Source organism: Stegastes partitus, unplaced genomic scaffold (genome assembly GCF_000690725.1).
Source record: "Stegastes partitus isolate 25-593 unplaced genomic scaffold, Stegastes_partitus-1.0.2 Scaffold68, whole genome shotgun sequence".
NCBI lineage: Eukaryota > Metazoa > Chordata > Actinopteri > Pomacentridae > Stegastes > Stegastes partitus.
Genome location: NW_007577799.1, coordinates 663,677 through 678,942, shown reverse-complemented (window position 1 = coordinate 678,942; position 15,266 = coordinate 663,677). Strand labels below are relative to the sequence as shown.

Below are 15,266 nucleotides of genomic sequence, written 5' to 3'. Positions count from 1 at the left end.
TCAAATCCCTGCATTTTAAGAAATAATGTCTTCGCAGAGTAATGAGCACATCAAAAGATTAAGCTATAAAATGTGTTGAATTTTGTACTGGCACTAGGAAAGTGCAGCAACTCCCTCTCATTTATATTAATCTATAATTCATCAATAAGATTCTTGCGGGCTCTGGGTATCATAGCATCTGGATGTGGGAAAGAGGCCAGATTTATTTGGCTAAAGTGGCGTCTGAGCGCAACTTGACTTTACTTTAGTGCGTTTTTTTTGCCTATTTATTTTCATACTGGGTTTAAATATTTCTTGCATGATAAATATTGTGAGCTGATGAAATATACCATAAAGCCCCTCAGAGACCAAAGAATGACATGGTGAAGTTGGGATAGGAAAACATTTCACATCAAAACACATAACTTGTACGAAGCATCCCAAAAACAAAACAAATAAATCAAAAGCAAACAGAGAGCCAGATAATGAGCGGTGTGTCATGTTGAGGGTAGATGCGTGTTGGCGTGCATGCATAGCTATACGTGTGCGTATCATCAAGGTGAGGTGTGTGTGTGTGTGTGTGTGTGTGAGAGAGAATTTGAGTCATGCTTCTTAGCACTCAGTAGTGAATATAAGGAGGCTGCATCTTTCTCAAACAAGATTGTTATTAAAAGGATTGGATATAACGAGGGTCTCTCCATTTGATTCTTCAGCTATGAAGTCGTTTCACATTGCATTCATCTCAGCATATGCTAATATCAATGTGGACCAAGCATTCTTTACTTTCTTTGTCCTTCAGTTGTTACTTCTGCTCATCTTCTTTCCATGCACCGAAACATGGTGACTATATGCTGTTTCATCCCGTCTTAGAGCCTCTCTTCCATATTATCTTCTCCTTTCTGCACATGCTCCCTGTGGCATAAATGTGATTATGTTGCAGACACTGAGAGGGAAATGCCTGGACACACTGGTGCGCGCACACACTTAAGTATAAGTAAGAGGAAAGCCGAAAATATTTAGGCAAACCCACTCAGATATCCCTCTAATCATTTCGTCATGCCTTTTCCGTATACTGTTCTTTTGTTATTACTGTCATTACCTGCAATCAGTCGGTTGAAAAATGAGTCACTCACTTCATCAGCCAATCAGTCACTCAAAGAGTAAATTATCCGTCAGTCAGTAAATTAGCCAGTCAGTAAATAAGTCATGCAGTCAATCAGTAAATAGTTCAGTCACTCGCTCAGAAATGTGTCAGATCATTAAATAAAGCAACGTAAATTAATCAGTCATCAGCCAGTAAATCAGTCAGGAAATTAGCCGGTCTGATTCAAGCCAGTCAAATAATGAGTCTTCCGCTTAAGGATGCAGCTTAACTTTGTCTTCGCAGCCAAAAGACAATGACCGCTTAACCTCTGTTCAGCCTGCCAGCCTGCGATAACACTTGGCCAATTAACTCACAACTCCACGCTAATAGATGGTGTGTCTTTGTGAGCATGTCTAGAATTGTGCATGCACCTATGTGAGTGCGAGTTTTAAGGTGTTTGTCTTCACGAGTGTTCACATGTGTACGTTAGTGAATTCAAAAGAGTTTGTTGTGCTAGGGCATGTGTAAAATCACGCATTATTCTTGTGTCAGGGTGCCCCCTTATTATATGAAGGCTGACAGTGTGATGTACTTTCTTCTTGTCTGGGTATTGCCTCGCTGTTATTAGCCCCTGACAGATTACGCAGACTAATATAAGAGTGAGGGATTTGGCACCAGGCTGTAAGGGCTTCTTGGACATCATGGTGTTGGGGAAAACATTCAGCATGATGTGGAATTTTTTCGAAAAACTGTAAAAAAACAAAGCGAGACAGTAGGCTCAGACTTGACTATATTCTACAAGTGAAGGAAGGAATCACTAGGATGTTTTATTTTTCACTGAGACTTAATAAATCCAGAGTAGCACCGTGGGCTGCAGAAGATTGGACCCCTGATGCAAAAATGGCAGTTATATACGTATTTCTGTACTGTGCTATGACAACAAGTTGTTTAGAAGTGTTATTTCACTACTGCTGAAAAACACTTGGTGAATTCAAAAGGCATTTTATTCCAAATTGAGTATTTTGGCCTCAGTTTTCTCCGCCGCCAGAGAGGATGTAATGGTCCGTTTGAAGATGATACAACAGTGCATTTAACCGTTCACAGTAGCTATTTCTTTTGTTTCATATTATTTGCATCTATTTACCCATCTGATCTTAATACACAAAAAGTGGCATGCTTTGTCACTCCTCAGCAACACATGCCACGGAGAAAGGAAACTGATTCATCCTTGTGGAGATGCTCGGTTGATTAAAGTGTCTGCGTGAGAGCAACAGGCTCATCCTTGTCTTTCTATTGATTAGGCTTTGTTAAAAAATTAACCGCATTTCAGCAATGGTTCATGATTCAACATTCACCTCTGTGTCCAAATTGATTGTTCTTTACCGGAAACATGACCCATGGGTTTTGTCCCAGGAGTTTCAAGATGATTTAAGTGTAATTGACAGGTTTTATGATGGTCAGAGCGTTTCCCGCCCTTTGATTACCACTCATGTTTGATTCATCTCCGTACACCACCTTAGTCAGCACAACTACCTCTTCCCTCTCAGCTGTTCAATTCCTCCACTGTCTTCTTTTATTTCCTGCCTGTCGCCCGTCTGATCTCTCTGTTACTGGCCCCTCTCCTCGACCATCTTTATGTTTTACTCTCGTGGGAAATTCACAAGTGACTTTCTAAGTAGATGACTCAGATACACCTCGGGAAAAAACACTCACTTGTTGCCTGATTATGGTCCATATGTCCCTGCTAATCTGATGATTCAAAGTGTTATGACTATAACACTTAAGAGATTTTTTCCTTTTTTTTTTTACATATACGCAAATGTTGACATCTAAATGCATGGTGGCAAACTGCTCTCATGTCAACTAAAACAATCTGGATTTGATCATTAACGTTCTGAACCCACTGGTGAGTTTGCAAGACATTTTATATTTAGAGAAATGTCAGAATGACACGATTTGTCATCGCTACAAACTATAAACACAGAAAGAATCATTGCATTTTCAACTTTCGATGGTTCTGGAACTATTTATCTGTGGTGTGTCCTTCCATCTGAAAATCTGACCCAAGCTATGATTAAAATTGTGATGCTTCATCCAAATCACCTTATCCCGCATGTCTTTTTTTTTTTTTTTTAAATACCAAAAAATAAACCATTTGTTCTAACAAGAATCTGTTTTTTAATATATATATATGTATATGCACAACACATTGCAAACATAACATCATTTGTCAGCTGTCAAGAAGTAAAAATTTGGGGATTTTTTTGGCTGAACTAGATTGAACTGCAGACTGTGTTAATGCAGAGTTAATAGGAGACAAATATGGAAACAAATTCACAATGCAAGTACTAAAATATTTGTAGTATGTGGAGTCCCCATTTTTGAGGGTTGCTTGGTAAAATGTTACCTGTTGATTCCACTTACTTTAAAAGTAAAAGTTAATATTTAAAGAAGTTTCAGGAGTTTTTTGTTTTTGTTTTTTAATGTTATGCAGCATTATAGCTATGCCATACTGGACAGAAAGAAGACACAATTGAGTTCTTTTTACTGCTATGCATGGTTGTGCTGTTTCCATACAGGTGCAGGACTTTGTATTTCAGTGAAAAATGAGCCCAGAGTAGGAAAAAAAAAGTGAATGGAGCAACAACCAACCAGAAAGTGACTGGGGCTGAGCGGGTTATTTTATAAATTTTCTTAAACCTGTGTGATCTATTTAACACCAGCATGTTCCCAACTACTTTACTGTGTGGGTAAGCTCACATTACATGTATTGAAGATTTCTTCCCACAGCTTCCATCATTGCCTCTTTGAAACACTTACTCACACCCCTTCCCTTTAAATATTGTTACTTTCATCTGTGTCTGAGTTTATGTGCTTCCTATCTGACACCATCTCCTCTACTTCTTAATTAGTCCCTCTCTTTGTTGCTTCGATCCCTCAAATAACTAAAAATCCCTCTTTTTTTTTCATATGCCATCCTTTCACTGAAATATCAAGAGTCGATTCTTTGAATTCTCAGCATGTCTGCTTAAGTGTGTCTGCGTCAGATGGTTTGCCCCTTTCAAAAAAGGGCTTTATTAAGTCTTTCAAACTATTCACTAATTGTACAATATGTTGGCCTTGAAACATAAAGCAATGTTAGTTTATTTGCTTAGAGGTTTTGTCGTATCTGTTAAGTTTGTTTTTGATGTGATTGTATGGACTTTTACATTGTACCTGTCATCCACAACAACACTCAACCTAAAAACTTTATCATTATCATCCCTTCTAATGGCTAGAATTACCATCATAGAAAATATAAACGCTCAACCCCCCCACAGACTCATATGTTCATGCTGCCAGGGCTCAGTCGAGTAGCCTCTAATTCTGTTTTCTGTTCCCCTTCTGTTGTTCACAAAAGTCCATCCTTTGAACTTCCTTTCCCTCCTTTTGTTCTTTTTCTCCACCAGGTAAATACGCCATGAGAGATTTGATCCATCGGTTACCTGGCAGTAGTAGCAGCAGCAACAATAACGCCACCAGCAGTGGGAACCCTGGGACCACAGGCCCTCCCAGCAAGGCCATGTCAGACGATACGGTAACTGCCATCTGCTGCGCACTGCATGAAGTCATCACCAAAAATATGGAGAACGCAAAAGCTCTACGTGACGCTGGTGGCATCGAAAAACTCATCGGCATTGCCCGCAGCAAAGGAGACAAGTGAGTAAGCTTAACTTAGGAACTAGGTTCACTTTGTCTGTCGTAGTAAAATAACTGGAGTATTTAGATTTACAGTTAAGCATGAGTAACTTTGCGATGTTAACCCCAGATCCCACATTTTCCTCTTAGTTTGAGGGCACATTTTAGGTCAAAGATAAGATACACTGTATCTGCTTACTTCATCACTGTGTTGGAGGTGTATGCTGTTTATGTTGACTGTAACATTTAAACTCACAATGCCATTCTTTGTATATCTGCATCGTCACATGTAATGGGAAAATTCTGTTTGTTTTGTGTATAATTTTAGACCAATTACTTCGAAGCAGCATAGCAGACTTGTAATATGAAAAATATTAACTGTGAAATGAATTATTTGTGATACTTACCAAGGTTCTTTTGGCACAAGGTTTAATTTGTAGAATGAATTTTTACAAATCTGCTGCTTTCGTGTCACACATTCAAACTAGCTTCCCATTATTCTCTGTAGAAAAGTAACCTTTAGTGATGGATGATGGGGTTTTTTTTTTAAGATACGGTACTGGCTCAGGGCTTAGACACTGACAAAACATGTTTTTTGTTTTTTCTTTTCCTCAAGCACAAGACAGAGAACAGAAAAAAACATGTCAACGCTTGGTTCTGAGTTTTTCATGTTCGAGTTTGTTTGAAAAGAAATAAACATCTTTCACAAATAGTGCCATTAATACTAAAAGTTTGGGTAGGTTCCTTAATCGAAAATGCCTCACAGCGCTGTTAGTGCCTGTATTTTTTTTACATGGGTTATCCCAGTGAGAATAAAAACTGTTACACTCGCTGTGTTTCTGGCATTCTACTGAAGTACTGAAGCTCCACAGAGTTCATCCCTCTACTTAACATCTCCTTGAAATGCAATTGCATGAGTCCCAAGTTGGGTTCAGCAGAAATCCTCAAAGGATGCTATTAAAAGTCTGAGATTAATGAGACATTACGAAAGTTTATGAAGCATTATTCTATATGTATTTAAACACAGAGCAGATACACCTGTGCTGTCGTAGAAGAGGTTATTAGATTTTAACGATGATGTGCGCTTTACATTTTTTCAGATTCAAGCTGGGATAATTTGGTTGCAACACTTTGCAAAACTGTTGCATTTCACCGTGAGTGTAGTCATTTAGATGTGCGTCAGAAAAATAATTATATTCTATCACTCAAATTAAGCAAATAGAATTAATGAAACAGCTTCCTCCTGAATAACCAGAAGCTTAAAGGCTAAAGTGTATTGTAAAGGCCATGAACGAAGCAAAATCGATTTTATTAATGAATATTATTAAATCGATTATTACTGTTTAGTGTGATACCTGTCACCTCCTCATTCAGCTCACCCCGTTCCCTCAGTAGTGACCAGTGCCTGAACATGGCCACACATCTATCATTCATAACTGCATCTGCCTTCCCTGTGACCATTCATCCGCAAAAGACAGCTGGAGAACAACAAGGAAAGATGCGGCCGAAATATAACTCCTGTCGCCATGGGAGACCGACCAGGGTGTTCTGCCCAGCTGCTATGGTAACCAGTAGGTCAGGGGTTGCCATGACACCCAGAGTGTTATCAGACGGAGGTCAAATGTTGATTTATTGTTATGGAGAGTGACTCAGTCTATTTAGGGAAGTGTGCTCAAGGGCACCATTAAAGAGAGAGATGAGGTGCTGAAAGGAACCTCCATAAACGCAAATTTCACAGTGAGTGTAGTTATCAGCTAATAGCCCACACATCTTCATTTACTTAGGATAGGTACACAGAGGATAAATGCTTATTAGCAGCAGCACCGTGCTACATTTATGCAATTACGTACTATTAAATTGGGAAACGCCTGGTACAGTGCAGCCATACAGTACACAAGCAATGTTTATCAACTAAAACAAGAGCTGAAAATACAATGAATTATTATTTTTTCTTTCAAACAGAATAGCCTACAGCTTTGAAAGAGTACATTTCAAAAGCACTTGTCATATTAACAGCAAAATGATTTGGCAGTCCCTGAAATTCATTTTCCAAAGATTTGTATTTTTCACCCTCGGTGTAATTTGTTGCTGCAGTCAAAGACAGACATTGAGACTTTTTAACAGCAGAAAAGCAAAGGTGGAATGAGTAACTCGGATCCTAATGACTCAGTTCTGTTAAGTGTCCCTGTAAGTCACGACAGTAAAGAAACATGCACATTAGAAGAACACAGCCATCAATAATACACCTGTGTTTTTTATCCCAAGTCATGTCAAAATGTCTGCAGTATAAAAGGTCTGTAAACATAATTTAGCAAGGACCAAATCCATTTGAGGATGCTGTTTGAAGTAATAACACTACCTGTGTCTGTCAAGATCTGTTTGCAATATAAAAACACTGACTTGACTCACTATTTTAATATTTTTTGACAGGTACCAGTGAACATTGTATTTGCAGTGGCTAGGTGCAGTAGTTGCATCTTTCAATCTTCCAAACTCTTTCTGTTCTTCTCACTGGGAAATAATTAATCTGAGGGTGAAGCCTGTTATCATGAGGATTTTTTTGTTATGACCAAATGAGCTTCTATTCTGCTTCCCTCTGTAGCTGCTAGAAGGGCAGGAATTACGAACTGACTCCTATTACAGTCATTTTTCAGCCAGGATGGGAACATTAGCTTGGCAGAGTGGGTCATTTGAAACTCATCTGAAAACTCTGCGTGTTTCTGCAAGGAAAATCATTCTCTGTTGAAAGGCGCAATGGTCACCTCATTCTTAAAGCCATCACAAGTGCCACAAGTGTGCATACGTCTCTCGCAGCTGGTAAAGACAGGGGATAGAAAAACATAGAAACATTATCTGAAGGAATGGGGTCCAGGAGAAATAACTCTCCGTCTTTCACTATCTCTCTTCAGACACTCGGCAAAGGTGGTAAAGGCAGCCTCTCAAGTCCTCAGCAGTATGTGGCAGTACAGAGACCTGCGCTCCCTCTACAAGAAGGTAGGTGTATTACAAACCGTGTTCTGGTACTTTTGAAGATGATTTCAATTCATGCTGCAGCACTTGTGCTCTGTTTACAGATCATATTGCTTGTCACTCCCTGCTGCATGCGGTACTATTTGGTGCATAAGAAATTATTTTTGCATGCCGAACACCGCTCGCTCAAAGTTTTCAAGGATTTTTAACTTTACTGCTTATTGCCGTGCACACACAGCAACTCCGCAGTCAGCACGATACTTACCAATGTTGTGTGTGATCAATTATGGCTGCTGGATGAAAGTATAAGCCCTAGATTTAGTCCCTCTCTGCAAGGACACACTCTCCATGTGATAGGTCGGCTGTATTCATGCTGCATAATTGATTAATCACACTTTAGTTTGTTGTGGAACTGATTTTACACTGTTAAGCCAACCTGTAAATATTTAATCAAAAGCTGTGATGATAATTTTACATGAACCTAAAACATTATTTTAGAGCAGCGTAGTTAACCCCAGATTCCCGTTCATATACATATCATACATACCATATATCTTGTCAGAGTTGACACTATGTATAAATTCATTAGTGTTTTGCAAATCTACTCTTATACAGGATTTGATGTAATACAACTGATGTGTAGTGTGAATAAATTGTGAAAGCGGTAAAAATAAAACCCCATGTCCAGATCCACTGAAAATGGAATAAAAGTAACAAGCTCTGGTTAAAAAAAAAAAAAGTGTCAGACATCTAATTAGGTGGCAGCAGCACTTGTATTAATTGTATTGGGTTTCTAAAAAACAAAATCTTCTTAATGAAAAAAAAGTTATTTTCATCTTTGGCAAATTGGCCTTGAAATATCAGTGGACGAACTGTGTGAGGATGAGGGCATTTCACTTTCACTGAAGCAGGTGGTGGGGATGATTCTCTGTTTAAACAGTCTAATGAAGCAATTAAAAACAAAAGTTGATACACATGCATCCTGCCTTTTTTTTATATATTTGGACAGCTGAAGATTTTTTTCTGTGTTTGTGGATAACTAGATGAAAACCTCACTGGAAGACTGATTTTTCGGCTGGTCACCATTAACCTTTGCTGTTGTCTTCCACATTCAGTGTTGAAACTTTGCTGGTTTAGGTGACTGCTCAGCTCATCTCACTGCATCCAGTGTACAGCCAGACATCGTCAATGCTTGTGAAAGGCCACCATTATTAGTCAGCTGTTTTGGTGGTTGATGGTATTGATTTAATGATTATGATAAATAGGTGATTGAGATGTAATTCATGCAACGATGCATGGTATTTGAAACAAGCAGTGGCTACATAAACAAGGTGCTGATTCCGTTCACTGGGCCTTCAGGAGCTTGACACTGTATGAGCACTTGTGTTGCTTACAAATAAGAAAGCATGAAATGACTAGCAGAGAGAAAAGTCAAGTTCATTTTGTAGTTCACTGACCAAGTAGAGGTTTTTCAGCAGATACTGGTCTTGGAGACTGTCCACTGTGGGGTTTATGACACTGTGTAGATGTGTCTTCATATATTTTAGAGTATACGTGTGCATGTGTTTGTGTAGCTAAGTGCTTTTTTTTTTTATGTATGCGTCTTGCAGGTCTGCAGATAGACACTGTTGCGGTGTGTGTTGCACATATCTGTGTGTGTGTGTGTGAGTGTATGTGCTTTCGCCTTGAGGTCAGTCATAACCACATCCAAACAAAAGAATAATGGGGTTTTGCTGGGCACCATCACAGCTGAGCAACAGTGTTTACAGAGGCAGGAGGATCAATAATTTTGTGTTAGCCTCTAGCCTATTGTTTTTTTGTTTAGTTTTTTTTTTTTTTAAACAACATACACACACACACTCATTCACTTTCACGCAACATCGATGCTAATGGTTATTTAGCCCATCATGAGGACTGAGTGGTGTTAATGCTGCTTGCCAGGAAACTGTGTCTCTCATTAATACAGTGGCTCATAAAGAATGGCACAAACAAAAACAGACCCCCCAAAAAAAAAACATATAGGGTCTAGGGAAATGATGATCGTTATTTGTGTTGCTCTCAAGTGGTTGTACACTTTTGTTTGTGGCAAACACACAAACACTAGTAAAGAACAGCTTTTTACTTTCTATAGTTTTTTTTGGTTTGTTTGTTTCTTCTTTTCAAAAGACAAATTCGTGTACAAACCTGCAACTTGATTAAAAGTAATAACAGATGTTCTGTTCCTTTCACTTGTCAGTAACGAGCGTGGTTGAGTGAATATCTGCCTCCAAGGTTATCTGCCATTCAGTGCAGTAAAACTTTAGAGGCGTAATCAACGAGTTTCAGTACATTTTTAGAAATTTTCAATCACCCATTCCAAGAAGGTGTCCTTGGCTTTGACAGTATCTTTTTCATCTTTGAATATTGAAAAAAAGAAGAATGGAGCTGAGTTGAGCCGTACGGTTTTATGCGCAGTTGTATGTGCCTTTGGTAGACACAGTACCAGGTACACAGAATGTATATTCTGATGTGCTACAATGCACCAGCCTTCGGACAACATACCTTTATGATACCTGTAATGTAGAAGCATTGTATTTCTTCACAATGCAAAGTGTAGTGACGTCCCTCTTCTCTGTTCCATCTTATCGGCAAATATTTCTATTGAGTACCACCGGCTTTTAATGTGGAATCCTTGTTGAAAGACATTTAACAGATCATCAAGAGAGATTATTTAAGCATTTCAACATCATTCGCTTCTAAAAGTCATTTCATCTTGTCTTATTTTACACTGATGATAAACTGAGGCGGCACTTGAATTTCAAGTACCTGAACTGCAGTTTTCAAAGATGTTGTCAGACTTTCAAAAGAACTGAAACAATAGCAAGATATTGCTATTTAAAGCAGTAGAACATAGAGTGCATTCAGCACCGTATTCAGACCCCTTCACTTGTTAAAATCATCTTTTTCCATCTTCAGCTATGTACACTCAGTACCCTACACTGACGAAGCAGATATGGAAATTAAGAAATGTTTGCAAATTTAATAAAAAGGAAAAATACAATATCACACTGACAAAAGGAATCAGACCCATTGCTAAAATTGGATTGACACTTTGATAGGAGTCCACCAATGCTGAATTAATTAATAATTTGAAAATGCATACACCTGTTTTTATAAAGTTTCACGCCTGACAATGCAAAGAAAAACCAGGCAATGAGCGTGAAGACAGGATAGAGTTGTGTTGAGGCACAGATCTGGGGAAGGCTACGAAAACATTCTGCTGTGTTGAAGGTTCCCCAGGTGGATAGTATAAATGGAAGAAATAACAAACAACCAGGACTCTTCCGAGACTGGGCCAAACTAAGCTCTCTGTAAAGAAGTTTAAACTGGTGATCGACAACCTGATGGTCCTCTGGCTGAGCTCCACACATCCTGTTTTAACCTTCCAGAAGTACAACCATCACTGCAACACTGCACCTATTTTGGCTTTGTGACCAGTGTGATCAGATGGAAACCTCTCCTCAGTGAAATACACATGAAATCCCACCTGGAATTAGCAAGAAAAAAAGCACCTAAAGGACTCTCAGACTGTTAGAAACAAGATTGCACCACTCATCACCTGCTCATTGTCATCCCAAGCATGGTGGTGGTGGCATCATAGTGGTTTGGTGTTTTTCACCAGGACTAGGAGGCTGGTCAGGGTGGAGGGAAAGTTGAATGGAGCAAAGTACAGCAATATCCTTAATGAAAACCTCCTCCAGACAGCTCAGGATCTCAGGCTGAGCCAAAGGTTTACCTTTCAACAGGCCAATGACCCTAAGCACACAACCAAGACAATGCTGGAGTAGCTTAGGGGTGACTCTGTGAATGTCCTTGAATGGCTCAGCCAGGGCCCTGACTTAAACCTAATCAACTATCTCTGGAGAGAACTGTCCAAAAGGTCCCCATCCAACCTTACAGAGCTTTAAAGGATCTTCAGAGACGAGTGGCAGAAAATCGCCAAATCCAGGTGTGCAAAGTCTGCAGGCTATAATCGCTGCCAACGATGCTTCAACTAAGCACAGAGAAGAGGGTGTGAATGCTTCTGTTGGTCTTTTTTTCTTTGTCATTATGAGGTATGGGTTGTAGATTAATGAGAGAGAGAAATGAATTTAATCAAATTGTGCTCTGCATATGAGGGAGCATCTCTTAAGGAGTTGCATTAGAAACTACTAAAAATATTTCCTACCCATTGTATTGTGTCCCTTTTTAAAAGAGAAACAAAAGATATTTGACTCTATTTGACTCTAATCTATCTAACCCAATAACCTCCGTGCATGATTGTTTTGTCACGGGTTTTCTGTCTGAGTCCAAGACGCCTGACTGTTGCTACAGGACTGACTGCCCCTCAGCATCAGTGTGTCCCCGCCTCATCCTGACAACTGTGTCGCTCTCTTCATCCTCTCATCCCCCCGTACTGCACAGAGCAGTATCCCCATGTGGCCCATTGGAGCCTCATCTGCTTCACACTTCTCTAATCATTGCCAGTGGATAGCATTACAGTCGACTGGATGGCATAACACGCCAGTGATGAGACATGAAGGATGCTGGCCTTACATGGGAGCCCAACAAAGTTTGCTTCATTTTTTGAGTATTTGGTTATTTGTATGTTTTCCCCCCAACCATCTTGGCCTCACTGGGCTTTCTTTCTTTTTTTTTTTGGTCTGATTCTGATTACATAGAGACAGGGAGCGGCAGTTTGCTTAAGATTGATGCTGCACACAATAAAATGGATTTTGCATCTATCTCATTTTAACCTATTTGTAAACATTTATTCCATGGACAAGAAAAAAAATACTCAAGGATAAAGAATTTCTATTTTTGTCATCATTATAATGAAACAAGATATCATCTGTAGTTTGTCCTGTTGTAACATCCCCAGTTTCATCCTAACTCATCCACCTCTTATAATTTTTAATAGATTAATACATTGTAATGCAATTTAAACGTTGCTGCCATCAGGATAACTTTGATTTGATGCACCACAACCAGTTAGAGAATCTCTAAATTGCTCCTCATTTAGTTAAGCTGCTGCATCATGCTATATACAGTCTCTAAAAATTACTTTTAAAGAGTTACCTTACTATTTACTTCCTAAATTGCACGGTTAGTGACAAAGCGGGCTAATTTTATAACTGTGAAAATTGTTGCGTTAGAGAATTCACACTTTGACTTTATCACCAGAGTCCAGAGCTCAAAATAAGTGACTTTACTTGCTAGTATCCCTGCATGACATATTAGGTCATGGGTGTTAGGTGCAGCAAAAATCCTGTTAGCCTCCAATCCAAACATGGATTAGCATACAATTTAGACGAGAGTGGAGTAGGGTGTCCCTGCAAAGTGTTTGTGAGCAAAAGCAAAAAGGGAGGGGGGGAGAGGCACAGCGGCAAAAGAGAAGAAAGAAAGAGTGAAGTGAGGAAAGAAGGTGAGGTGAATTTATGAAAGTTTTGTAGTTCAAAAATAAGCATGCTTGAGTTTGTGTGTTTGTAGTTTTGGGAAGAAGAGAAAAGTGTAGGGTCAATAATGAGTCAGTTTGAGCTGTGTTGGCAAAGACTTGTTTGCTTTGAAGTCTTGAAGTAATGAGAGCATTTTGAAACACACTTTCCAACTGTGTCGAAGTTACGGGTGTGGGTACACATGTATGTTTGTTTCTGTGTGAGGGTGTGTCTTTGAAAATGTGTGTTTTTTTTGTCAAACTGCGGTAAGAAGAGTTAATCACTTCCTACAGCAGTGCCCTGGGAGCAGTCGAGGCTGGGAGAGAGGGAGAAAGAAAAGAGAATTGCAACAGAACGGGGGGCAGGGCTGCCCAACAGTTTTTGAGCATACTAAAACGAAACTTTGCAAGCCCATGAATAAACAGTAACTCCGTATGAAAATAGCATCTGAGATGACTTGAGAGATCTGTGATGCAGCAGTCATTAATAAACCAAAGCCAAAATCTGTTTGTACCAACACTAGCACTGACTTTAGGATAAATCATGTATAATAGTCTCCAGAGTGCAGTAAAACTCTACTTTTACAGAGTTTATTTGGATTATTTGACAGGATGTGTCCTCATTCACTGTGTGTGTGTGTGTGTGTGTGTGTGTGTGTGTGTGTGTGTGTGTGTGGGTGTGCATGTCGTGTTTCATCTACAGTTCCTTGGAGTGTAGCCACAGGTCATCTTTTAAGTAAACAACAAATGTGCAGCACTGCTCCAACAGGGGATTTCTATAGAAAATGAGGAACTGAGACATGGTCACTTTGTAAATAAACCTTTTCTTAATAGGACCAGAAGGACCAAATTCTCTGGCTCACTCACCCCAACATATGCACTCTCTCTTTCTCTTCTCACGCACACAAGCTAAACGCTGAATTTCATATACACACAGATACACTTTGTCATGTCTCCGTTCAGTGCATAACTTCTGTTGGGCTGCCGTGCCTCATTTCTTGATAAATGATCTGTCGTGGGCACTTAATCAGACACATTCTCTCTCTCTCTCATACACACACATACACACATATCACAGACATACATCATCAACACACACAAATCACCGAAACAGATACACATACGTATGACAGATGGAGTTCAGGGTCAGAGAGATGCTGTGTTTGTCACACATGTGACAGATTTACAATATGTTGCAGGGATGCCTAATTCACCATGTGGGTGTGTTTGTGTGATGCAAAAGGCGGGAGAAAACGTGTGTGATGTGTGCGTGAGGTCACTGACTGCGCAGTCTAGTCTTTCACAGGATCATTGCAACCAGCATGCGCAGGATGTTCCTGCAAGAATAAATGAGTAACTTACAATGTGCTTTAAAGTTTACACAACGGGTTTCATCGTTTGCTGTCAAACCTGTAAAAGCACAGTACAGCCATGTGATTGCAATGACACAAATAATAATACAAGGTATACCAAGTGAGTTACTTTTGAATATTTAATTTTTTGAAAACAATTTTTCCCTCATTTGATCGTTACAATTTCACATTATTGTGTCAGTTTAGAGTCTGGGATCATGACTATTTCTTCAAAATAAAATAAAGTAAAATATGACTTTTTGAGACAGCAAAAATAAATCCATCATCCACTGCTACACAGCGTAAACTGGAAAAGACAGTGAGAAGGAGATGTGCATTTGATAAACTTCAGCACACATCAAACCAACCTCAGGCCTCAGAAGCTGCCTCTGGGTTTCGCTCGGCTTCTCTCTGATGTTCACCTGCATGAGCCAGGCAGAGATAGAAAGAGAGGAGATGGAGTCTTGTAGAGATAGCCTGTCTCAGGGTAAAGGCTAACAACAGTATTTAAGGAAGACATATAGGCAGGGCTGCAGCGCGCACCTGCAGTATTCTGGGCTGTTTGCAATAAATGCAACGCTAGCTGAAAGGTCAATATCTAAATCAGCAGAACCACAAGCCACCAAAACAAAGGATGCAAAGGTCAGAGGCACATTATTCTTGTGAGAACAGATGGATTGTGTGTGTGAGGGAGGTGCTCACAACTGTAAATCTCAAAATCTGAGTGTGAAATGAGTGAGAAAGAGACATG

At 39.5% G+C, this 15,266-nt stretch overlaps 1 protein-coding gene across 3 annotated transcripts in view; it reads left to right on the top strand.

The window, feature by feature from the left end:
* ctnnd2a (catenin (cadherin-associated protein), delta 2a) overlaps nt 1-15,266 on the top strand; it is a 272,067-nt gene that overhangs the window by 244,468 nt on the left and 12,333 nt on the right. For all 3 annotated transcript variants that reach the window (XM_008276295.1, XM_008276293.1, XM_008276294.1), the window contains 2 exons: nt 4,513-4,762; nt 7,651-7,735. In XM_008276295.1, the coding sequence (XP_008274517.1) occupies nt 4,513-4,762; nt 7,651-7,735 (335 nt within the window). The remainder of the gene's footprint in view (nt 1-4,512; nt 4,763-7,650; nt 7,736-15,266) is intronic.